Raw genomic sequence first — 26,690 nt, 5'->3', positions numbered from 1 at the left:
AGCCTGAGACCCTGGGCTTAGACCTTAGCTCCAGAGGAAAGAAAAAAAAATTATTTTAGCTGTGACACAGTGTTACCTTCTAGGAAGGCTGAAGCAGGAAAACCCTATATCCGCAGCTTGTCTAAACTACAGAATGAGTTTGAGGCCAATCTTACAACTTATAGCTAAAATAAATATTAAAAAGTTTGGGAATAGCGCTTGACTAGCATTCTTGAGACCCTAGATTCAATCCTTAGCACTAGAAAAAAAAAATAGTATTTAATTGCTGCATTTTCCTCTCTAATTATTTTTAGTTTTACTTTAAGAATATTTACAAAGGAACCTAGTTCTCTAAAAGTTGTATTAAGTTCCCCAAGTTACCGAAGTCTCAGGTGGAAGCCTTGCCTTAAAATCGTTGTGACAGATGAAAGGGCTGTCCTCTTACTGGGAGATAAGAGGACAGGGGGAGCAGCTGGAAGGACAGCCTACTCCCGCAGACACCATCACAGACAGAAAGGGAGGAAGTGAGGATGCAGTCATGCACAGACTACTGAGCACAGAAGGGCCAGCTCTCTGAAAATGTTTAACAGGAAAAAGTTGGAGGGTTTGTAGCTTATAGGTGCGTGTTTTGTACATATAGACATTTGTTCTTTCCTCGTCTATCTTCTCCCCTCCCCCAGTGAAGTTGTTCGAGGTCATTGAAACGGAAAAAACACTCTACTTAATCATGGAATATGCAAGTGGAGGTAAGCACGTTTATATTGCTTACAGGGTGAGAAAGTATGTGTATGTTTTTCTTTTTTTCTCTTTTAAAAAAACATTGCACAGCCACAGTGCCCGAATGGATAGTCATTAAGGTTTTATTGTAACTGAGATCAGAGTCAAAGATGCTGGCCACATCAGTCCTATGGGTTATAGTGTTTTGAGTATTAGTGTTACTGGTTTTTATTACATTTGTTTATTATGTATATTATGGACACGTGCAACAGCACACATAGAGGTCAGAGGACAACTAGTGGGACTTGGTTCTTTGCTTCCACTATGGTCTTAAACTCAAATGATTCGGCTTGCATGACCCTCTCTGAGCCATCTCTCTGGCTTCATTCACTATTAGCATTACTAACTGATAATATACAGCAACTCTCATTTTTCCATTGTGGCAAATATGTATCACATAAAATTTAGAATTTGAATCTCTCTGTCTCTGTCTATCCTGATAACCTTGAGCTTCTGATCATTTTCCTTCCACCTCCCAGATCCTGGAGTTATAGAAGTGTGCTACCAGCACCCAGTTTTGTTTTGCTTACTTTGGTTTTAACGTGGTTCTGGGGGCTGGAACCTAGGGCTTTCTGAATGCTAAGTAAGCACTCCACCCACACAAGCACATCTAGCCCGGTATTTGCACCCACTTTCAAGTATATAGTTGAATGCCTGTTTTGCTTAGGGTTGTTTGTTTTGTTGTTGTTTGTTTTGTTTTACTTTTGGAGACAGTTTCTTTGTGTAGCCCTGGCTGTCCTAGAACTCACTGTGTAGATCAGGCTAGCCTCAAACTCACCTGTTCCTGCCTCCCCGAGTACTGGGATTAAAGGCATGCCCCATCCATGCCCGGTTTTAGTGAGGGCTTCTATTGGTGTAATAAACACCGCCACCAAAAGTAAGCTGTGGGGAGAAAGGGTTTGTTCAGCTTCCGCTTCCACATGGTAGTGCATCACTGATGAAAGGGCGAGAGCTCACACAGGGCAGGAACCTGGAGGCAGGAGGTGATGTGGAGGCTGTGGAGGAGTGCTGTGCTGGCTTGCTCCTCCTGGCTCACTCAGCTGCTCTCTTATAGAACCCGGAGCATTAGCCCAGGGATGGCCCCTCCCACAATGGGCTGGGCTCCACTATTCTAATCCCCAATTCAAGTTCTCTGCATGCTCTCCTACAGTCAGTCTTACAGAGGCATTTTCTCACTCGAGGTTCTCTTCTCTCAGATGACCCTAGCTTTGTCAAGTTGACATAAAAGTACCTAGCACAGTGACATTAAGTACATTCACATAATTATAAACCCTCACAAAGGGTTTCTCCAGAAATGTTCCTAAACAGAAACTGCATATTTTAAACCTTAACTGTCTCTTTCTCTTTTTCTCTTTTCTAGCCCAACCACCAAACTATTTTATGTTCTGAATTTGTCTAGTTTAGATACCAAATATAATGAACATAGTTGTACTCAGTTGTACAATATTTGTTCATTTGTCTCTGACTTACAATATTTTATTTAATATAATGTCAACATCATCTATACTATGGCATTTCCTTTCTTTTTTAAGGCTAAATAGTAATATGAGAGGGACAGGGAGATTTACGTGTCTACAAGTATTTGAGGTTTTTAATGCATTAATGTTTTTATTTAATCACAAGTATTTGAGGTTTTTGATGCATTAATGTTAGATGTTTTATCAGTTCTTAGTTTTGTTGGTTGTCGTCTTGTTTTTGCTTTGATGATTGAAATCTAGGGTTTAAAAACATGTCAGAACTACATCTCCAATTCTATCAGATTTTAATGCCACTGATGTCTTATCTTTCTCAAAGCCAAAAATGATGGTTTTAGTTCATTGGCTACAAGTAGATGTGTATCGCTTCTGTGGTTCTAAAGCGTCTCCTTGAGGACTGAGGTTGGTGAGATCAGTGTTTGGAGCCACCAGTAAGTCCCACTGTCTGTCGGTGCTTTCCTGGTTGTCTGCTCTTACTCTGCCCCGAGCACCATGCTTGGCACACTGCAGACCCAACAAGTCAGAATTAGAGTTTATTTGTTGTATTAGTTTGCTTTCTGTCTTAAAATAAACACCATGACTAAAAGCAGTTTGGGAGGGTAGAAGGTTTATTTGGCTTCCACACCCTAATCACAGTCCCTCGTTGAGGAATTCAAGTAGGAACGTAGGCAGGATCACAGAGGAATGCTGCTTACTGGCTTGCCTCTGGGTTCCAGTTCAGCTGCCTTTCTTATACTTTCCAGGACCACCTGCCCGGGAATGGCACATCCTACAGTGGGTTGGTCCCCCCACATTAATCAACATTTAAAGAAAGAGACTGCCACGCCGGCACATGCCTATAAGCTATTCTGATGGAGGCATTTCCTTAATTGAAGTTTCCTCCACCCAGGTGACTTTTGCTTATTTCAAATTGACAAAAACTAACCAGCACATTTATTAACTCATCAACTCCTAGAGACATATCCTGTTGCATGCCACAGGATCATAATTCTATCATTAATTCTTTCATCCAAGTTATAAAACTTGGAAGTAGAAGTTAAGTCATAAGCCAGGCTAAGTGGTGCATGCCTGTTAAATCCCAGTGCTCAGGGAGGCAGAGACAGGCAGATCTCTGTGAGTTCAATGCCAACCGGGTCTACAAAGTGAGTCCAGGACAGCCAAGGCTACACAGAGACCTTGTCTCAAGATAGATGCATAGATACATACATAGATTCATAGAAAGATAGATAGATAAATACATAGATAGATATATAGACACATAATTACAGAGATGGGTAGTTGGATAGAATAAAGGAAAGAATGAAAGAGAACGTTAAATCATAGTTTCATTGTTGTGAATTAATCATTAAATCAAAATTGTAAGCTTATTGGGACTGGAGAGATGATTCAGTTGTTAAGAGCATGTGTTCAGTTCCCAGCACACACGTGGAAGTTTGCAACTACCTGTAACTCCAGTTCTGGGGGATCCAACACACTTTTTGGCCTCTTGAGAGCACCATGCTTGTACATGATACACAGACATACATGCAGACAAAACAGCTATATACATAAAACAGTTTTAAATATATTTAAAAGGGGGGCATGCTGAAGAGATGACTCAGTGGTTAAGAGTACTGGCTGTTCTTCTAGAGGACCCAGTTCAGCTCCCAGCTCACAACTCTCTGTAACGCCAATCCCAGAGGGTTCGACACCCTTACATAGACATACGTGCAGGTATAAACACCAATTCACATGAAATGAGAATAAGTTTAAAAAAGAAAAGCAGTTATAAGCTTGTCAGAGGATGGGATGAGTTATAGTGGGTATACCTCCAACACCACTCTTCCGTACTATGAACTCTTTATTATGTAGTTTGTGTTTGTGTGCCTCCTTTTATGGGTGCTGGAAGCTGAACCCAGGTCTTCTGCAAGAGCAGTAGACACACACACAGCGACACACAGAAGTGCATGCCCCTATGCACACTCACATGCACTCTTGGGACCAGAGGCTGAGGATTGCTGGGACGTGCTGAGTGCCAGCCTGGCTTCAGATTCAGTGACAGACCCTATCTCGAGAACAAGATGAAGAGTGATACAGTAGCACACCTGATGTCATTCTCTGCCTTCCTCAAGCACATATATGTGCTTGGACATACAGTACACACACTTTACTTTTTATTATTTTTTAAGATTTACTCACTTATTTATTTTTATGTATATGAGTGCTCTATCTGCAGGTACACAGGCCAGAAGAGGGCGTCAATCTGAGTATAAATGGTTGTGAGCCACCATGTGGTTGCCGGGAATTGAAATCAGGACCTCTGGAAGAGCAGTGTTCTTAAACGCTGAGCCATCTCTACAGCCCCACACTTTAAGAAAAAGAAAATTAAACTAGTCTCTCTTTAAAAGGCATGGTGCCACACTTTTTTTTTTTCCTAACCCCGTCGCTGTTGGCAGTAACAACAGGATTTCTGTGAGTTCAAGCTCAGCCTAGTCTGCATAGTAAATTCCTGGCCACTGAGAGCTAGAGCCACTGCTTTGTCAGTCTGTCATTGGTTTCTGTTTCTGTTTAAGTGCCAGGCCGTAGATGATTATACTTAATTAGAAGCGAGAATAAAATGTATGAGAAACATCCTGGCTTGTTAAAATGAAGATGGGCTTTGGAAAAGACAAATTGTGGGATGAATTCAGTGGCTCTCACTGGCTGTGGTAGTGAGATAATGTCTGAATGGCTGAGTGTCGTAGTGGGTATACTGATGGAGCCCCCAGTGGTATAACTCAGGGTGTTTTACTCTCTTGAATATGCCATGTCTTGTTTAAATCAGCTCAGCAACACACTGTCAGGCTAAGGACATAGGAATGACAAAAGTTTTATTAAATTGGCTCACCACTGCCAAACTTGGTACCTTTTCCATTCCTCCCTCCCTTCCTTTCTTTGTATTTGAAACAGGTTTTCACTGTGTAGTCATTGCTGCCTCAGAACTTGCTCTGTAGATCATCCTGATCTTAAACTCATAGAAACCTACTTGATTCTGCCTCCTGGGTGCTGGAAATAAGGCATGCATATCATGCCCTGGAGTACCTTTTCATTTAGTAGAATCTTAGAAATTACAAAGAAATCCCTAGAAATCATCCATGGCACCTACTTTTTATAGGTAAAATTAAAGCTCAGAAAGGTCATGCCTACTAAGGGTGCCATAGCTAGCTGGGCTCAAGGCCTGAACTAGAATTAAAGGCGTTCTGGTTCCTCATTCAGTCCTTCCGTCCCAGCCATGCTATCCTGACCTTTGCAGGAGTGCCACTCCACATTTTTCACTTAGTAATATGCCTTTAGAGGCTTTAGTCAGCTGCTTAATCAGGGTTAATACATTTTAATAGGAAAATGTTTTCTAGCTTATAAATTGTATTCCTGATTTATAGAACTTAGTTATTGTGAGTGTGCTTAATAGTTGCAGAAATCTCCTAAGAGGTTTGTGTTGCATTGAATTTATAAATGGACTATGATATTGACATTTGCCCCTTGTCTGTGGTCTGGACAACAGTGAGTTGGTTTCATCTACTAATAGTGGTTGTTTTTTTTCTTGTTATGTGTACACGGTTTATGTGCATGTGTGCATGCTGGTATGTACTTGTCACAGAAGATGGGATAGGGTTTCCTCCTCTGTCACTCTGCCTCTCCTGAATCCTAGAACTAGAGTTTTCAGCAAGTCTGTAAGGCAATCAGCTCCAGAGACCCTCTTGACTTTCCATCTCTGGCAGTGGGGTGATAGGCCCCCGGAGGCCACATCCGCCTTGTCCCAAGGATGCAGTAATCCAGCTTCAGGTCTTTTTGGTTGAGTAGCAAGCGCTTTTAACTGCTGAGCCAGGCTTTTGCCCCTAGGTTTTTGTTTGTTTGTTTGGGTTTGGTGTGATGTGGTGGGTTTTTTGTTTGTTTGTTTGTTTGTTTGTTTGTTTAGTATGGCAAGGTCCATGTATCCCAGGCTATCCATGAACTTGCTATATAGCTGTGTGTATGTTACTTTTCTGTTACTGTGTTAAAACACCATGACCAGAACTGCTTCTAGAAGGAAGATTTTATTTAGGCTTATTTCAGAGGGATAAGCATAATTCATGGCGGAGAAACTTAGCAGCAAGGAGCAGTCATAGCAATAGGAGCAGGAAGCTGAGAGGTTCCTTCTTTAACCACTAGCATAAAGCAGAACAAACTAGAAGTAGAGTGAGGTTTTGAGATCTCAAAGCCCACCTCTAGTAAACGTACTTCATTAAGGCCATACCTATGAAACCTCCTCAAACAACTGTGAACCAAGTATTCAAATACCAGAGTGTATGGGAGCTCTCATTTAAATTACTATAGAGCTAAAGAGGACACCGAACTTCCGGTCCTTCTGCTTCTACCATCCTAGGGATGGGATTGGTGCTGGGTACACCACCACACCAAACTCTGGTGGCATCACCTTCATCCTGCCCTAAGCTTCACTGCTCACCACTGCTGTGTACCCCACGTAGCCAGTCATGCTTACACTCTACTTAATTACTGTGTGGATACTACAGTGGGCTTCCCATCCTTTCCCTCAACCTGACTCTTCCCACTCTAGAATTTGGTGGTCTTTTATGAAGTCAATTATATCTTCTTAGTGTCTCACCTCATTTAGAGTCTAGCTGGAGCTTTTTTCAAAACCTGCTGAAGTCTTGTGTCCCTGCCCTGCACTCTACCCATTGCTCACACGTCTCCAATACTTGTGGCAGCCTTACTGCTCCTCCGTGCTATGTATGTACGTATAAATGTATGTATGTAGGATTTCATTATAACGGCTTCAGTGTCCACTCCATTAGATAGTTAGCGGAGTGCAAACTTGTGCCCTACAAACTCTTGTTACTTACTCCTTTTTCTTCACAGCATTCATGGACCTCTGATAAACTCTGTACTTGTGTTCATTGTTTCTTTTATTAGCCAGCAAATTCTATTAAGAAAGAGGCTCTACTGAACTTGCTGCTGAAATTTCCAGAGTTTGAACATTGCCTTCCAGAGCATCAGTGTTGCCTCACAGCTAGTTAATAGTGGTTCAAACATTTGTTAAATAAAATAACACTTTGTGGTAATAATATTACAGGAAGATACGTTTTTTGGGGAGAGATCGGGAGAGAGATAGGGTCTCTCTTTTGGTTGGTCTAGAACTCAGAGAACTGCTGGTCTCTGCTTCCTGTGTGCTGGGGTTAAGGGTATGCATGACCATACCTGGCTTACCTTTCCATCTTGATTGCTCAGTTTCTGTTAAGGCCTTTGGAGAGACAGAAAGCTGCATAACTTAAACGTGTTAGAGTCTTATTATGGTATCTCCTCAGCCTGAGGAGTATCCTTGTGAGCTTAGTTAAGCTTCAGTTATAGCTTAGCAACCATGTTTTACAACTGCTAACTTCATACTTATTTTTAAATTTATTTAAATTTTTAAAATAGGAGCTGGCGAAGTTCGCTTGGTGATTAAGAACACTTAATGATTTTGTAGAGGACCAGGGTTCAGTTCTTAGCACCCACATGGTGACTCAACCATCATTTGTAACTCAAGTTCTAAGGGAGTAAAATACTACTTATCTGTAGGCACCAGACATACATCTAGGCAACACACTCATACACATACATAAATCTAAAAATTTTTTAAATAAAAAAGAACTAGAGCTTTGCTAGTAGTGGAACATTATCAATTTGTGGGGAAAAGTAATGCTAGATATAGGATTTCTGCTTAATTTTATTTCTCTCTATTATAGGTGAAGTATTTGACTATTTGGTTGCCCATGGAAGAATGAAGGAAAAAGAAGCAAGAGCTAAATTTAGACAGGTATGAGTTAACACGTCTTTAATTCAGTAAGTTACATTTTTAATCCTGGTAGTGCAGTAAGAGTGGCATCTGGCGCTGAGGACATGGCTGTCAATAAAGTGCCTGCTGTGCAAGTATAAGGACCTACATTTGAGTCCCCCAGGGCACAGAGAAAGCTGGGCATAGTGATAGGTACCTGTAATCTCAACACTGGGAAAGAGGGGATAGAGAACAGTGAGGGAAGACCCTCAGTGTTGACCTCTGACCTCTGCACAGACACACATGCAGTCAATCAGTAAATAAAGCTGGGAAGCAATTGGTGGAGGACACCTAGTGTTGACCCCTGGGCTCCACACAAACATGCACGCACAGTTTCTCAGAACATTGATTGGCTATTAAAGTTCTTTAAGTACTTTTTAATACCCGAAACACTGTAAGCAGTGAATGTGGATCACATTTGATGGATTTTGTGGGCTTTTAAGATTATACTTATGAGCCAGGCATGGTGGCGCATGCCTTTAATCCCAGCACTCGGGAGTCAGAGGCAGGCAGATCTCTGTGAATTTGAGGCCAGCCTGGTCTCCAGAGTGAGTCCCGGACAGCCAAGGCTACACAAAGAAACCCTGTCTCAAAGAAAAAAAAAGAAGAAGAAGAAACAAAGATAAATGAATGTTGTAATTGTGAGTCTGCACCAATGGTGACTAACCCTACTTTTCTCATCTCCAGATCGTGTCTGCAGTACAGTATTGCCACCAAAAACGGATTGTTCACAGAGACCTCAAGGTGAGTCCAAATTCCCTTGCTAAGTTATATAGTTCTCTTGGTGGACATTTTGCAGATGAAAATTAGATTGTTGTTCAATAAGAAAAAAATTAAGTTCAATAATGATTGACTCCTTTTGACCAAGAGTTTTTTGTTGTTTTAAGTGAAGCTTATAGAAAGTTTTTCAGGTCTCCATAAAGGTACCTAATGGTTCATCTCTGGAAGATAGTCAAACAGACATACCCTAAAACACAGGGCCCTCCTGGACAGTGCTGCCTGTGCCCCTGTCTGTGCCTGTGTAGGAAGGAATTCTGTCTGTAAGCTGTGGTGCCTGTAAACGGCCTCTGTAAACTCTTCCTTTGGAAGAGTTAGGATTCACAGAGCAGTTTTCTTAGAGGCCTTCAGCTTGACTATACCTCCAGTCAGTCCTTCTTCCCTCTTCTTGTTACTGGAACCTGGGTTCCTTTGCTGTCCCTGCCCTGCTTCCAGATCCACCCACTTTCTCCCTGTAACTCACAGCCTGTTAACTTAGTAACTTTATCAGCTCTGCTCATGAGATTACTGTCTACTTGCTTGTCTCTCTCAACACCCACCCTGAGTGCATCCACTCTAACAGCTGCCCACATGTGAATGACCTCCAGTCTATATCTGCAGCTAGTGCAGTTCTAGGACCCAAACATCCTGGCACCTAGGCAGAAAGTATCTTTTGGACACCTGGTATAGCCAGTTCAAAGTCAAAAGTTTTTCTTTATAAACTGGAGTGAGACATTTTCATTATGGTGACTGAGGCTTCTCAAGAGCCTTCAGCTCTAGTCAGTTGCCACTTCTTTTGCTTCTGTTTTCTGTCTCTTCTATTCCATTCCCACGCTCCAGAGCCAGACCGGATAGTTATGTTATAATCAGTTAAAACACAGTCTCTTTTCTTGTCTTCTCTACTCTTTCCCACTCTATCTTTAGTTCCTGTGTGTGGGTATTTTCCCTGCTTGTATGTCTGTGCACCGTGTGTGTGCAGTACCTGCAGAAGCCAGAAGAGGGCATTAGATCCTCTGAAACAGATGGTTTTAGCTTCCAAGTAGGTACTGGGAATCAAACAAACCTGGGTCCTCCAGAAGAGCAGACAGTGTCTCTACCACTAAGCCATCCCCAGCCTTCAGAATGACTTTTTAAAAACACAAAGGCATGTTAACACAAGCTTTCAATCCCCACATTCAGGAGGCAGAGGCAGCTGGATTTCTGTGAGTTTAAGGGTAGCCTGGCCCACATGGAGAGTTCCAGGGTAGCCAGAGCTAAAAGGATGAGACCCTGTGAAAAAAAAAAAAAAAAGGAGAGAGAGAGAGAGAGAGAGAAAGAAAGAAAGAAGACATAAGATTGTCATTTCCTTGTTCAACACCTCTTGGGTGGTTTTCTGTCTCCTTGTAGAACATTGAAGTTCTAAGCACTGCCACGTCCCTAATCATTCTGTGGAGCATCTTCCTCTATACATTGTCTTTGAGTTGATGACAGAAATGTACTCTTCGTGTATATGTCTAGCTCTTTATTCTGCCCCAAACACACCTTGTGACCTTTCTCAGTTTCATTTCCTTTGGGAAGTTGCTGTGACCCTCTTGTGCTGAGCCTGTGGTTTGTGGGTACCTGTCATAGTACTCATAGTACTTGGCAGCCTATTAGCTTCCTGATTTTCCCAGCCTATGTTATGAGCTCCTGAGGGCAGGGCCCTGTCTCGCCCATGCTAATACATCCAGAAGTAGGGTGGTGCTTGGTGTGTAGCAGCTGCTTAGTGCCTGTCAGCTGAAATCAACACAAGTGACTGGTGTGTCTCTGGGGTGAGGTTGGGAGTTCTCCTCACCCAGTAATACCCAATTATGGCCATTTAGTAGTTTTTATCAAATGTGACTACCTAAAACAAATGCCTCTTAGTAATTGAAGAAGGTTTCTAAGTTTCTTGACCTTGAAGTATTTGGGGTTTAAATTTGTCTTATAATTTAATCTGTATTTGATTGTTAATATCAAATTAAGAATTCTAATTTATCTTGTTTTTCTCTAAAAATAGGCTTTTTACATTTACTAAAAAGCCTTTATAAAATGCCTGATACTGTGGCTAAGTTTCATTTTTGTCTTGATGTTTTCTCTCTAGGCTGAAAATCTGTTATTAGATGCGGATATGAACATTAAAATAGCAGATTTTGGTTTTAGCAATGAGTTTACTGTTGGCAGTAAACTAGACACGTTTTGTGGTAGTCCTCCATATGCAGCCCCTGAGCTATTCCAGGGTAAGAAGTATGATGGGCCGGAGGTTGATGTGTGGAGCCTTGGCGTCATTCTGTACACCCTCGTCAGTGGGTCGCTCCCCTTTGATGGCCAGAACCTGAAGGTATGAGCAGCAGTTGCAGCCGTGTGCTTCAGAACTGAGGATCTTTATAAAAGTGCACAGATTGGAGTTTTTCATGTTCTGTTTGTATGGGTGCTTTTACAGGTTTGGTTTTATTGTTACTGTCTTTACTCTAAAGATTAACTGTACTTTCTTTCCTGCATCTCCAAAGGAGCTGAGAGAGAGAGTGCTGCGAGGGAAGTATAGGATCCCCTTCTACATGTCCACAGACTGTGAGAACCTTCTGAAGCGCTTCCTGGTGCTGAACCCAGTGAAACGCGGCACTCTTGAGGTAAGCACGCCAGTGGGGAGGGACAGTATTCGCAGACATTTGTTCACTTTGTTTGACACTGAACACTTGCCTGGGGTCTTGAGTAGTAAGTGAAACAGATCCCCTTTTGTTTCCTTTAGAGTGTTATTCAGTGAAATGTTGAAAATGACATTCCTAAATATTGTGATTGTTGAGATACTTTGTTCCGTGCTGCTAACATACCATTCACCTTTCAGCAAATCATGAAGGACAGGTGGATCAACGCAGGTCATGAGGAAGATGAGCTTAAGCCATTTGTTGAACCAGAACTAGACATCTCAGACCAGAAGAGAATAGGTAATTACTGTGTGTACATGTTTCTGTGTGTATGTGTACTCTGCATGTTTCACTCGTGTGTGTGTGTGTGTGTGTGTGTGTGTGTGTGTGTGTGTGTGTGTGTCGCTCAAACAAAAATGAAGGGAAGGTAAACACAGGATTTGAACATCGGATACCTGTGAGTCTTAGCTGGAAGCTTACTACCTACAGCTTCCTAGAGCAGCCTCAGGAACTGAGAGACACGCTCAGCAGCTCTCACATTAGGGAGTATGTAACCTTCTAAATCAAAGAAAATTGTCTTCCCTGTGCTGACATGATTGCCAACTCCAATAAAATATGTCAATCATATTTTATCTTTTAGATATTATGGTGGGAATGGGATATTCCCAAGAAGAAATTCAAGAATCTCTTAGTAAAATGAAATACGATGAAATTACAGCTACATACTTGTTATTGGGGAGAAAGTCTTCAGAGGTAAGAGTATTTAGAAAGGAAAAGTTAAATACCCTGTATAAAAAGGATCATTTTGCTACTTGTGGTGGCATATGCCTGTATTCCTAGCACTCAGCAAATGGCGACAAGGGAATCAGGAATTTATACCATCTTCAGCTATGTAATGAGTTCAAGGCCAGTTTGTACAAACTGTCTCCTAGAAAAGTTAACTTTAATTTATTTTAAGAAATAAAGATTATTAGTTATATAATTATTTCCTTAAGTTATAAATATAACATTTGGTATTCATTTTAAAACTTTTCTTATAAGCAGTGATTTAGCTTCATTTAGCTTCTGTTCATAACCAACTGTTTTATATTTTTGGTTGTGAGTCTAGCCTTTAGTGGCTGATCCATCTCTCCAGCCCAAAAGCTATTATTTTAACTTCAAGATAATAACCTTTTATGATCAATAAAGTCACAAACGTGTACAATCATAAGTTAACTTTAGTCACTAATAGTTTGAAAATGGTTTAAAATACCCAAAGAAGGGGAAAAGTATAATAGCTTAGTTACTTGAAAAGGTCTAGGAACGAGATCAATTAACGTATTATCCCAGTATTCCCAGGAGTCAGAAAAATTCTTTTGACTGAGTTTATGTAGTTCTTTTGTACATTGTCGTAACTCCTCTCTGACTGAGAGATGTGTGTCATGAGGAGTTTCCTGACAAGCCATTGGGCTCTGTGAATGGTTGCTTCTCTTCTCATTCTCCTGTAGCTGGACGCTAGTGACTCCAGTTCTAGCAGCAACCTTTCACTTGCTAAGGTGAGGCCAAGCAGTGACCTGAGCAACAGCACTGGCCAGTCTCCTCATCACAAAGTACAGAGAACTGTTTCTTCAAGTCAGAAACAGAGGCGTTACAGTGATCATGGTAAGTCTGAGACCACCCCAGTAGTTACCGAATGTGTTGTCTTGTGTAGAGCCTGGTGGGGCAGAGATTGGCTTGCTGTTCCTGTTTGATATTAGGGGCCTGGTATGGTTAAGGTTTGGAACATTTGTAAACTTTCCTGGGTAAGGCTTAGCAGAATGAAAGCCTCATGTGTTAGATACGTGTATCTCTCTCTTAACTCTATCAGGGAACTCAGAGCATTGCAGCTGGCGGAGCTCTCTTACTGATAAAAGTATTCTCTGTTTAGTCAGGGTTGTAACAACTAACCTTAGAAGGCTGTTGCACACTTACATGGAGAAATGACTGTCAGATTTTTCTTTATGTGTATGAGTGTTTTAATTTTGGATGTATATGTGCAGCCCTTGTGCCTGCTGCCCATGGAAGCAGAGAGTGTGTCAGCTCCCCTGGAACTAGAATTGTAGGTGCTTGTGAGCCATATGTGGATACTGGGTCTTCTGCAAGAGCAGACAATACAGACAGTACTCTTAACTGCTGAATCATCTTTTCAGCCTCGAGGTTTTCTTGTTTGTTTGTTTTGGTGTTTTTCAAGACAGGGTTTCTCTGTGCAGCCCTGGCTGTCCTGCAACTCACTCTGTAGACCAGGCTGGCATCAAACTCAGATCCACCTGCCTCTGCCTCCTGAGTCCCAGGGTTAAAGGTGTGCACCACCATCATCCAGGTAGGGTTTTTTATTTTAATTTCAATTAAAGGTGAAAATCTGAATCTAGGCACTTTGATAAATGCCTGTAATACCAGCATTTGGGAGGTAGAGGCAGGAGGATCAAGAATTTAAGGTTGGGGCTAGAGAACTCACTGGTTAAGAACACTTGCTGTTCTTCCAAAGGATCTGTGTTCAGTTCTTAGCAACACAGTTTTCAGTCCTAACATCTATCTGCAATTCCAGTCTAGGGGAGCCACCTCCATCTTCTGGCCATTGTGGACACCAGGCACACATGGACACAGACATACATGCAAGCAGATCAGCTATCTGCATAAAATTGTATTTCTTTTTTAAAGTTCAAAAGAATTTAAGGTCATTCTTGGCTATATATCAAGTTTGAGGTTGGCTTAAGCTGAGACCCATTTACAAAAAGAGGAAGGGCTTGGGAAGGAGGAAAGGAAGACAAAAAAATTTATGTGGGGGTTAAATTCACTCTGTTTGCAGGGTCTGTAGATGAGGAGGTGATGTTGCTCTTGCTCTTCCTGTGTACTCATGTTAGCTAACAAGGGAGAGTTTTCAGGGCCACAGACTGAATGCCAACTGCAGATGCCTACATGCTCCCTTCAGATGGCCAATTTAAAGGGAGTTACTCCTAAATCCTGAAAGAAACCAGTGGAATTTTCTCCTTTATCAAGGGGCTAATCTTAGTAAATTCATTCTTCCTTAAGCACATGGATCTCACCTGGATTTCTAATGACTTTTTCCAAAGATAAAGAGCTTTAGAGATGGAGCCGCACATTTGGACACCCTACATTTTGTCAGTAATGCACGGAGAAGGGAATGCCAGCATGTCTCCCAGCAGCCAGAGCAAATGAGCAAGGCCGACTCCCCCAGTCCAGGAGCTTATCTACTAAATTAGGACTTTTATCCACTCGTAATCTGTTTTCACCAGAGAAAGTTTTGTGTGGCCCCAGGTGTGGAGGTGTATATAGAGCCAAATGTCACTGATAAATCATAAAAGTAATTTATTTTAAAGTACTTATTTTCTGTACATGTAACATTACTTTTTTTTAAAATAAAAGGATTTTGTTTTGTTTTTGTTTTTTAAGACAGGGTTTCTCTGTGTGCCTTGCTGTCCCTGAACTCACGTTGTAGTTCAGGCTGGCCTCAAACTTAACAGAGATCTGCCTGCCTCTGCCTCCCAGAGTGTTGGAGTGCTGGGATTACAGGCTTGTGCTACTGCACCTGATTAAAATGAAGTTTTTTGATGCTGATTTTTTGATAACTCTTCTTGTTTATTTTTACATGGAGAGATCTTTTTTGTTGTTGTTGTTGTTGTTGTTTTTTTCTTCTTTGTTTTATTGAGACAGGGTCTCACTCTATAGTTTATAGGACTCTATAGTCCTCGGTGGCCTGAAACTTGATATATAGAACCCTGCTGGTCTTGAACTTCTAGAGATCTGCTTGCCTCTGCCTTCTGGGTTTTGGGATTAAAGGCCTGTATCACCACACCTGATGAGAATTAAATGTTGACTGAGTTTTTGATACTGCATGACGTAGAACACTAATGTTATTTTTCCAAATTGATTGATATTTTTACTTTTAGCAATCCTTTTGTATTGTAAGAATAGTATTTTATTATCTTTATGGTAATATTGAGGCTACTACTTGATCTGAATGCATAAAGGACTTGTAGGGCTGGAGAGAGTCTACACTTAACTGCTCTTACATATAGGACTACAGTTTGGTTCCCAGCCCCTATGTGTCCTTTTACAGCTGCCTGGAACTCTCTGGTTCCAGGGGATCCAGTGTCCTCCATGGGCTCTTGCAGGCACATGCTGCACATAAACCCACAAAGGCAAACGCAAATACACATAAATGAGTAAATCTTGAAATGCATAGTACAAAGGGGCATTTGTATGTGACCTCTTCCTTAACACGTGCACACATGCCAAGAGGAGAGAAAAGAGTGCTGCCAGGGCGCTCAGTAGGTGAAGATGCTGTTGGCCAGCCTGACAGCATGAGTTTGGTACAAGGGACCCACACAGTGGGACGACAGAAGCTCTCTCTGTAGCTGTCGGCTAACCTGCATACTGTAGCATGTGCACACACAGGAAATAAATGAATGCTTTTTTTTCCCAGTTTTTTAAAGAAAAGAAAATGGGAACTAACTCCAGTGCACGCAACATGAATATATGTCAAGGGAGTGATTTAAGCACAGAGAATAACTCGGGGTCTGGAGAGCACTTGTTCTTGCCCAGGACTGGGATTCAACTCCCAGTCACCCGAATGATAGCTTACAGCTGTCCATAACTTCAGTTGCGGGGATCCCACGCCTTCAGACCTCTACAGATAGCAGGCATCCATGTGAAGTACATGCTTACTTACATTCAGGCAAAATATTCATACACATAAACAAATCTTTAAAAAGAAAGACAATGTTCCAGACCAGCAAAGGTAGAAAGGAATATATTGGTCCATTGAGATGGCTTAGGGGATAAATACCCAAGGGCTGACAGTTCGGCCTCCGTGTGTGTGTGTGTGTGTGTGTGTGTGTGTGTGTGTGTGTGTGTTCACATGTGATTTTAAGATTAGAAAACAAAACCAGCCAGGCAGGGTGTCTCACGCCTGTCATCCCAGCATTTGTGAGGCAGAGAGGCAGGTGGATCTCTGTGAGTTCCAGGCCAAACTAATTTGCAGAGTGAGTTCCAGGACAGCCAAGGCTACACAGAGAAACCCTGTCTCAAACAAACAAACAAACAAACAAACAAACAAACAAAGAATAAATAAGACCAATAACCAAAAGAAAAAGAAAAAAAAACACCAAAACTTCCATCTATATACTATTGATTATAGTTAAACAATATTCTTAAAATGACAGGATAATGGAGATGGTTAGTAATGCTAAGTTAGAGAAGGAGTATTGTTTGATGGGTTCACTGAGCTCATGAGAAAACTGGATCTTCAAGATAAACTGTGCCTTGGCTAGTGATACTCTCAAGAAGCTACATACATGCTGGAGATTGTGGAAGTAAATTACAGAGACACAACAAGTGTAAGTAAAACAGGTAGTCAGAAAGAGGTTGCAGATTTCCTCATTATCTGTCTGCATTTAGAATGTCAAGTCTCGTGTTTAAAGGTTTGTGTTCTCTAAATGGAAGCTTCACAGCACATCACTGTGACCTGGAAGTTTGCAGTGTCAGCTGACCTTATTGGGAAGACAGATGAATGCCAACAGCAGCATCACCCCTGCTTGCTTAATTCTTAGTTTATATGTTAGAATAGAAAGTCTGAGAGCTAACTCAGTGGGTTTTTATGAATAAATTATTTTGAAAGTTTAATTTCCAAAAACAGCTAACATTTAGATTTTTGTCCAGGAAGTAGTTACACACCCTTCTTTTGAAAGATCTGTCTTTTCTATGTGATTGTTGCTGTATTGTTTTTAAGGTATTGCTATAGAGTTTAGACTGTCTTGGAACTTGCTGTCTTTGTGCCTCAACCTCTTTTTTTTATTTTTTATTTTTATTTTTAAATGTACTTATGAGTGTTTTGACTGCTTGTACACCTATATGCCAGAAGAGGGTATCAGACCCCAACATACATGGGAATTAAACTCAGGTCCTCTGGAAGAGCAGACAGTGCTCTTAACCACTGAGCCATCTCTCCAGCCCACCTACCCCGCCTCCCTTTTGTTTGTTTTGTTTTGTTTTTCAGGACAGCCCTGGCTGTCCTGGACTTTGTAGACCAGGCTGGCCTCGAACTCGCGAAGATCCTGCCTCTGCCTCCCAAGTGCTGGGATTAAAGCCATTCAGCACCATAGCACAGTTCTGGTGGTTTGTTTGTTTTAAATTTTAGCCGGCATTGTATCTAGTAATGATAGGAGGTCTGTGTTCATTTTCAGCTCTATGAACTCTGTATCTCCTGTGTTAAGACTGGGCCCTCTGGGTGTTAACTGTAGACCAGTTAACCATCTACCAGGATCCTCCTTGGATGTGCTCTCCTAAAACATGGCTATGACCACCTCCTCTCTAACACTTCCTGAAAGAACATGTTTCCCTCTGCTTCTGCTGCCTTCTTTTATTCACTTATTTTCTTGCTTAGCTAGAAGATTAGTGCCTTTTTCAAATTGCATATAAATTTCCAAAAAGAAATGGCACATGAAAGTTATGCTGTCTTACTCCCACAAAATAAGAATACCTCATTCATAAAGAATGTAATCTGCTTGATTGTACCAGAATAGTTTGTTCTGTGTGCTGCCTGTACATCTACTTAATTAGTGATCTTATAGACAATGGCACTAAGTTGTTTCAAAAGGACCACTCAACTTGCTAATTTCTCACAAACATTTTAAAATGGATAATAAGCTAATGGAGACGTCTTAGGGAATTTTACCAGTTTACAGTTATACATGAATAAAAAGTTATGATATTAACATTTTTAATTTTCACAGAATAAAATATGAATTGCATTCTGTCTTTTAAAGAGTGAACTCTTTATTGTAGCTGGACCAGCTATTCCTTCAGTTGTGGCATATCCAAAGAGGAGTCAGACCAGCACCGCAGATAGTGACCTCAAAGAAGATGGAATTACCTCCCGAAAATCAGGCGGCAGTGCTGTAGGAGGAAAGGGGATTGCTCCTGCCAGTCCTATGCTTGGGAATGCAAGCAATCCCAATAAAGCGGATATTCCCGAGCGCAAGAAAAGCCCTGCTGTTCCCAGTGTAAGTACTCGTGGATAGGACAGCAGTCCTGCGTGTTTGGGGCTTGAGCCAGCCTCACTTTGCATCCATCCATTTCGCTCTGTATTCTCTGCCTGCAGAACATTTCTTCCAGACTACCAGGCCATTTCCTGCATTGTAGGTATTTCTTTTGATAATTCCTGTTTTTACTAGTTCATTTCTGCTGCTATAACAGAGTACCTCAGACATAGTTATAAGGGACAGAAATGTATCTCTTGAGTTCTAGCAGCTGGAATGTCTAAGATCAAGGCACAGCAGGTTCATTGTCTTTTCTGTTTCCAGGATAGTATTCTGCTGCCATGCGCTGCAGAGGTTAGGGCATAGTATCTTCACATAGTAGAAAGGGTGGCTTGCCCCCCAATCCAAGCACCAATGACCACCTAGAAGCCCCATTTTAGGTCCTTTGTGTCAGAGATTCTGTGCACTTACTGTGTGAGAGCTGGGTCAGCACTGACACAGTGACAGAGACAGTCACAGTGGCAGTGGAGACAGCAGACTCTCTGACCTCCAGGGAGAGTGTTTTCACTGCGGCCTTTCTGGTACCAAACACTGTGTACCAGCTGAACCACAGGTGAAGGAAGCAAAACAAAGTTACATCATTGGTATGCTAAAATTATATAGCACTAAGTCCTTAACTTTAATACGGTTCCCTCAGTAAATAGTCTCTCTCTGTTAGACTGAGTTGAATCCATTTAGTTCCAGGCACCCTTTTCCCCATGAGTGGAAATGGTTTTATCTGATACCATGGTAATTACTATTAGCACTTACAGAAGTAATGTTGGCCAAAATTTGCAGAGCAGTGAACAGTCTTGGGGTTATCTGTAAGCATTGTTTCCCTCGCAACGCTGACAGGAGTGTGGCCCTTCTACCCACAGAAAAACCCAGGGAGGAATCCTTCATTATGTTCTGGGGTCAGAGGCTCACAAGGGGATCCAAGGGGTTCTGTTAGCTTCATTCTCTGGCATTGTGCCTAATCAGAATAAAACATTTAAAATACGTGTGTTTTGGCTTCAGAATACTTTATAAAGTGGAATTGTAGCTTTGCACGTTCATTTCAGTCTCTTGATTTTAAATTCAATTTCTCACTTTTGAGGACAGTAGTTATGGAATGTTCTTTTCCACCTTGTGACTTCTCACGCTATTACTCTTAATCTACATGTTAAAACTATTTCTTGAGTATACCCAGTATTTACCTATTTATGAAGAATAAGTAACAGTAATATTTTATTGCCTTGTTCTGGGGCAATTAACTTAAAAAGTGCTAGTTCCAGTCCAAAGTGGATTAGCTTTATGTCCTCATCCATAGGGCTGTGAAGGCAACCCATTCATGGAGCATGTGAAAGAATAAACCATTTACTTTGTGAGGTGGGAAGCAAGTGACTAGATGGGCCAGAGTCTAAACACAGTCTACATGGACATGCCCTGGTGACTTTAGAACCTCTCACAAGGAAGGTTCTGCCTCCTAAATATCCTTTTACTGTCCAAGAGCCCCACATTAGGGACTTAGCCTTTACTAGATGGGCTTTTGAGGGGCATTCATCCGACATGTAGTAGCAACATCAAAAATTTTCTCCCAGTCGTTCTTTTTTATTTTTTTTAAGATTTATTTATTTTATGTATATGAGTGTTCTATCTGCATTTATATCTGTCAGAAGAAGGAATTAGTTCACGTTATAGATGGTGGTGAGCCACCATGTGGTTGCCAGGAATTAAACTCAGCACCTTTGGAAGAGCAGACAGTGCTCTTAACTGCTGAGCCATCTCTCCAGCCCCCCAGTCATTCTTAAAGTTTTATTGTATGTGATCCACTCATGATATAGTAAAGCTTTATCGTCACTTAAAAATTCTGTGATTGGGCTGAAGATCTAGAGGACCCAGGTTGATTCCTGGCACCCATATGGCAACTCACAACCACCTACAAATCCAGTTCTAGACTTCTAGGGCCCTGCATGCACAGGATGCACAGACATCCATGTAGGCAAACCACCTTGCTACTTTTTCAGAGGACCTGGGTTTAGTTGTCAACCCTCTCCCATGGCAGCTGACAACTGTCTCTAACTCTGGAGAGTTCGACAGGCACCAGCCATGCGTGCAGCAAACATTCAAACAAATAAAAATAAATCTTTTTCAGAGGCAGGCAGATCTCTGTAAGTTTGAGGTCAGCCTGGTCTATAAAGCGAGTTGAGGACAGCCAAGGCTACACAAAGAAACCTTGTCTAAAGATCAATTGATCAATCAATCTTTTTGCTTGGTGGTGGTGCGTGCCTTTAATACCAGCATTTGGGAGGCAGAAGCAGGCAGGTCTCTGAGTTTGAGGTTAGCCTGGTCTACAGAGTGAGTTCTGGGACAGCCTGGGCTACACAGAGAAATCCTACCTCAAAAAAAAAAAAAAAAAAAAAAGAGAATTATTTGTTTACTTGCTTTGTAGACCTAGCTGGCCTCAAACTCAGGGATCTGCCTGCCTCTGCCTCCCAAATGATGGGATTAAAGGCATGTTGCCACCACCCCTGGCCATGATTGTAGTTTTGTATTAAATTTTGAAATCAGAAGAGCGAATCTTGTAGGTTTGTCCTATGCTCCCCATTTATTCCCAGGCTCACTAAATTCATTTGAGTCTTATTTACCATATAATTCTTAGGAATTTTACTTTGCTGTGTGGTGCCAAGCTTGGAGGCAGACAGAGGCTTTTAATCCCAGCACTAGGAAGACAGAAGCAGGTGGAGCCCTGAGAGTTTGAGACCAGCCTGGTCTGCATAGCCAGTTCCAGGCCAGCAAGAACAACACAGTGAAACCCTGTCTCAAAACAAACAAAAGTCTCACAATATGAATGTATGTTTTTTAAATGTTGTGATTAATGTTGGAGGTGAAGCTCAGCTGTTAGAGTATTTACACAGCATGGAAGAGGCACCACATAAACTGGGGGGTGTGGTAGGTACCCATAGTCACAGTACTTGGAAGGTAGAAGCTCAAGATGCAGGGATTAGAGAAACAGATGAGTAGTTAAGAGCCTTCTGTTCTTGTGGAGGACCAGAGTTTGGTTCCAGCACCTACATCAGGTGGATCCCCACCTGGTCTGTAACTCTGGGTCCCTGTGTCAGATGCCTCTGACAGGGCAGGCCCTTGTATCCATATGTAGACACAATCAAAAAATAAAGTAAAGTGGCCTAGAGAGATGCTCAGAGTTAGAGTACTTGCTGTATCTCTTCCAGAAGACGTGGGTTCAGGTCCCAACACACAGATGGTAGCTCAAAGCTATCTGTCTGTGAGTCTAGTTCCGAGGGATCCAACAGCCTCTCTGATCACCACAGACACTGTGTGCACATGGTGCCTAGACGTACATGTAGGCAAAAATCCATATGTATAAAATAACAAGCCTCAAGAAATAAAGAAAATTCGGGCCATGTGGTGGTGGGCACACACCTTTAATCCCCATTTGGGAGTCAGAGACAGGCGGATCTCTGTGAGTTGGAGGCCAGCCTGGTTAACAAACAAGTCCAGAACAGCCAGGACCCTTTTACACAGAGAAACTCTGTCTTGTAAAACAAACAAGCAAAAAAAGTTGCCTCCTGACCTCCATTTGTGCTTCTTAGCATGCAGGCACCTGTACTATACACACCACATCCATGTATACAAATAATAGTAATATAGATCTTTTTTTTTTCCGCTTTTTTGAGACATGGTATCTCTGTGTAGCCCTGGCTGTCTTGGAACTCACTCTGTAGGCCAGGCTAGCCTCAAACTCAGAGATCCACTCACCTCTGCCTGAGTACTGGGATTAAAGGTGTACACTACCACTGCCCAAAAATATAAAGTTAAATTAAAAAAAAAATTCTCTGATTGAGCTCATTTGTTAGAGCAATTCCCTAATGTGTGTGTGCTGGGGTCCTGGTTTCAATGTTTTGTTTTGTTTACTTTTCTTTTAATTTAAACAAATTTACTTTTATTTTATGTGCATTAGTGTTCTGCCTATATGTATATCTGTGTGAGGGAGTCAGATCTTGGAGTTACAGACAGTTGTGAGCTGCCATGTGGGTGCTGGCATTTGAATCTGTGTTGTCTGGAACCGCAGACAGTGCTTTAACCACCGAGCCGTCTCTCCAGTTCCCCTGGTTTCAGTTTTTAACACCACCAAAAATAAGTAAATAAAGATGTTACATGATATAAATCTTTCACTATACCTTTCAGTCCTTGTTTTTTTTTTTTTTTCATTATTTACAAAGTTAAATTAACAAAATCCACATGACATATAATTAGCCATTTTAAAGTGTGCAGCTGGTGTGTACAATCGTGTTAAGAACTTGCTTTTTTTTTTTTTTTTTTTTTTTCTCGTTTGTTTGGATTCACTTGATTTGTTTGTTTGAAACATGGTCTCTGTGGCTTAGGCCAACCTCAGCCTCCTAATCATTCCAATTACAGGCATGAGCTATTACCCAGCTTAGTTGGAGAACTTTTCAACAGCACAGAAGAATACCCTAAAACTTTGCTATTTTATTTTATTTTTTTATATTTGTGTTTTGCTTCCATTTATGCCTGTGTGAGGGTGTCAGATTTCTTAGAACTAGAGTTACAGACAGTACTGCCATGTGGATGCTGGAATTTGAACCTGGGTCCTTTGGAAGAGTAGCCAGTGCTCTTAACCAACTGAGCCACTGACCCTGTAACTTTGATGACTCATCATTTTCTCCTTTCGGCATCTACCAGGCTGTTTGCTGCCTCCTTTGGTGACTCCACATGAGTGGAGCACACTGTGCGCTCACACCTTTGTGTTGGGCTTTTGAATTCATTGTAATGTTTTGAGGGTTCATTCAAGTTGTAGTGTGTAACATTTCATTCCTTTTTAAAGCTTGAGTGTTATTCCATTGTGAATACAGGCCACAATTTATTTTGATCATCTGTTGATGGACATTTAGATTATTTCTGTTTTTTATACATAAAGGATAACATTGTAAACATTTGTATAAAATGTCTGTATGGACTAGAGTTTTCTGTGTGCATGTGTTACAGTGTGTGCGTGCATATGGACATGTCTGTGTAGGCAAGTATGAAGAACAAAGGTTGTCAATGGAAATTATTCTGTCAGTTGCTTTCTACCTTTATTTTCACTGTGTTCTGGCTGTGCTTTGGGTTTACAGCTTCTGCCATTAGATTTTAACCGTGTTAGTTTTTGAGAAGGGTCTCTGAACCTGAGGTTCACTGATTAGGTCAGATAGGCTGCCCAGTGCTTCAATATACCTGTCTCTGCCACACAGCACTGGCGGTACAAGTACATCCTACTACACCAGACTTCTGGTTTTCTTTTGAACGTGGATTCTGAGCATCTGGCCTCACTTTATCCTCTGAATATATTTTTGAATTTTATTCTTTGCGGGGGAGAGACCCCTGTGCCACAAGCACACATGTGGAAGTCAGAGTACAACTGACTTTGTGGAGTTGATTCTTTCCTTTCATCTCTATGTGAGTGTCTTAGTTAGGGTTTCTATTGCTGTGATAAAGCACTGATAAAAAGTGGCTTGGGCGAAGGATGGGGTTTATTTCATCTTATAACTTCCAGCTTATCACAGAGGGAAGTTAGGGCAGGAACTAAAGCAAAGGTCGCTGACTGCTGTGCTCATTTCACTTTCTTATCCAACACAGGACCACTTGGCTCATGTTGGTGCGCCCACTGTGAGCCAGGCCCTCTTGTATCAATCAGTCGAGAAAATGTCACTCGAGACTTGCCTGCAGGACTATCTGATATAGGCAGTTCCTCAGCTGAAAGTTCTACCCTGCCAGATACTCTACCCTGTGTTAGACCTACAAAACAACCCATACAGTGAGTTTAGGGGCTTGAACTTAGGACCCCAGACTTCTTGAGCAAACAGCTTTACTCACTAAGCCATTATACTCACTCATTTTGTTGTTTGCTTAATTACATTTTATTATTTGTGGATAAGGGACATCTTAAAGTGTTAATGTTATTTTTATAAAATTGTGTTTCTCAGTTTCTCTTTCTCTATTATATTTATTTATAATGTATACAGTATTCTGCCGCATGTATGTCTGCAGGCCAGAAGAGGGCACCAGATTTCATTATGTATGATTATGAGCCACCATGTGGTTGCTGGGAATTAAACCCAGGACCTCTGGAAGAGCAGCCAGTGCTCTTAACCTCTGAGCCATCTCTCCAGTTAACCCAACTATCAACAAAATAATTGAAATTCTATTATTTACTTTTTATGAAGCTTCACAGCACAACAACTGAGCAGTAATTATTCTTAACCCTCTATGCTAATCTGGCTTCTTCACAGTTTAAATCCCAGAGATAGTTACACTTTGTGGCTTTCCATTTCAGTTGCTCTCTGTTCTCTGCTGGAACTCTGCCAGTAGCTGAATCCCCTACTTCTTCCTCTAACTCCCCTTCAAGTCCAGCCCTGTTCTCCTCCTAAGTGACTGTCTGTAAACTGCTTTTTTAGCATATCAGAGGACAACTGGGGAGCAGTGTTTATACAACAATGAAACAGGAGATTCTCCGGACAGGGATTGCAAACAGATAGGGGTGGGCTACGGAAATCAGCATTTGAATTACACAATAACTTTATGCCTACATCATAGTAGTATGCCTGTTAGTGGTCAGAGGACAACTTTGTGAAGTTGTTTGTTTTTCTCTATCATGTGAGTTCTAGAGATTAAACCAAAGCATGTAGTCCAGGATAGCCTTGAACTCAAAACAGACTCATGCCTCAGCCTCGAGAGCTGGAATCATAGTTGTGACACTATGGTTAGTTTTTAGGTTTTTGTTTCTTTTGGGAACATGGCTAGGGATAAAATTGCTGGGTTGTATTGTAATTATAGTTTTAACTTTGAGGACTGCCAAACTTTTGTTTTAGCAATAAGGGTTTCTGTCACCCTTCTTCCTCGACAGCACTTCTGTGTCTGTAGTGTATGGCATGTGTGTGGGTGTTTGTGGGCTCACACAAGTCTGCTTGTAGAGGCTAGAGGTTATTATATAGTTGCCTTCTTCAGTTGTGCGCCATGTTATTTTTTTTAAGATTTCTTTATATATTTATGTGACATTCTGCCTATATATGTGCCTGCACACCAGAAGAAAGCACCAGATCTCACTATAGATGGTTATGAGCCGCCATATGGTTGCTGGGAATTGAACTCATGACCTTTGGAAGAACAGCCAGCGTTCTTAACCTCTAGCTCCATCTTATTTTTTTGAGACAGGCTCTCTCACTAAACCAAATTTGCTGATTGATCGTAATTGGTTAGCCTGCTAGTCCCGGGGATCTACTTGCCTCCATGCCCATTATTGAGGTTACACATGCACACTGCCATGCCTGAATTTTCCGTGACATGTTCACATCTGAACTCAGGTCCTTCTTAGCAAGTGCTTTGCTCTGAAAATTCTTCATATTTCCATTTATTGTAGTCATTTTTAGTAGGTTAGAAGTAATACCTCGAGGGACATAGGAGGAGAAGAGGGAGGGGGCCACAGCCAGGATACAAAGTGAATAAATTGTAATAAATAATAAATAAAAAATTTAAAAATTGTGTTCCTACAATATCAGAGAAATAAATGTATTAAAACCATTTTAAAAAAGAAGTTTAGATTTACTTAATGATCAGCAGTATTGAGCATCTTCTCATGTGCTTTTTTTGGTGATTTGTATAACTTGTTTTGGAGAATTATCTTTTCAAATTGCCAGTTTTTAAAAACTTCTGTTACATTTAAGTTGTATTAGAATGTACACATGCCCATCGTAGTTGTGTAGATTTGCTTCTTGTTTATTAGTATGTGTGTTCTAGGAATCAAACATAATACCAACTAAGCCATCTTGTTGGCCTTCAGTTTGCCCTATTTTAAGTTTTCATTCTGGGATTATGTTGTGAGGGTTCTTTGTATATTCCGAATGCTATACACTAATCAGACATTTTGGAAGAATTTCCTGTCCTTGTGTGTATTCTCTATTTATTTCCTTTTACAATATTCTTGTATGAGTGTTTTGCTTACATATGCACCTAACCCTGTGTGCAACAGTCATTCATGGTGCCTGTAGAGGCCTAAAGAGCATCAGATTGCTGGGACTGGATCTCCAGGTGGATTGTGAGCTGCCATGTGGATGCTGGAAATTGAACTCAGCTCTTCAGTGCATACTTTTATCTGCTGAGCTATCCTTTTGTCTTTTAA

General features: G+C 41.3%; 1 protein-coding gene across 4 annotated transcripts in view; it reads left to right on the top strand.

The window, feature by feature from the left end:
• Positions 1 to 26,690, top strand: part of Mark3 (microtubule affinity regulating kinase 3) — a 96,786-nt gene that overhangs the window by 50,959 nt on the left and 19,137 nt on the right. For all 4 annotated transcript variants that reach the window (XM_055592768.1, XM_055592765.1, XM_055592767.1 and 1 more), the window contains 9 exons: positions 660 to 725; positions 7,973 to 8,043; positions 8,749 to 8,805; positions 10,919 to 11,155; positions 11,325 to 11,444; positions 11,660 to 11,759; positions 12,100 to 12,212; positions 12,947 to 13,100; positions 18,282 to 18,499. In XM_055592768.1, coding sequence (XP_055448743.1) covers positions 660 to 725; positions 7,973 to 8,043; positions 8,749 to 8,805; positions 10,919 to 11,155; positions 11,325 to 11,444; positions 11,660 to 11,759; positions 12,100 to 12,212; positions 12,947 to 13,100; positions 18,282 to 18,499 — 1,136 coding nt within the window. The remainder of the gene's footprint in view (positions 1 to 659; positions 726 to 7,972; positions 8,044 to 8,748; positions 8,806 to 10,918; positions 11,156 to 11,324; positions 11,445 to 11,659; positions 11,760 to 12,099; positions 12,213 to 12,946; positions 13,101 to 18,281; positions 18,500 to 26,690) is intronic.

This window comes from Psammomys obesus, unplaced genomic scaffold (assembly GCF_907164565.1).
Source record: "Psammomys obesus unplaced genomic scaffold, mPsaObe1.curated_primary_1811, whole genome shotgun sequence".
Classification (NCBI taxonomy): Eukaryota; Metazoa; Chordata; class Mammalia; order Rodentia; family Muridae; genus Psammomys; species Psammomys obesus.
The sequence above is the reverse complement of the archived record's forward strand: the minus strand, read 5'-3'. Positions and strand labels throughout refer to the sequence as shown.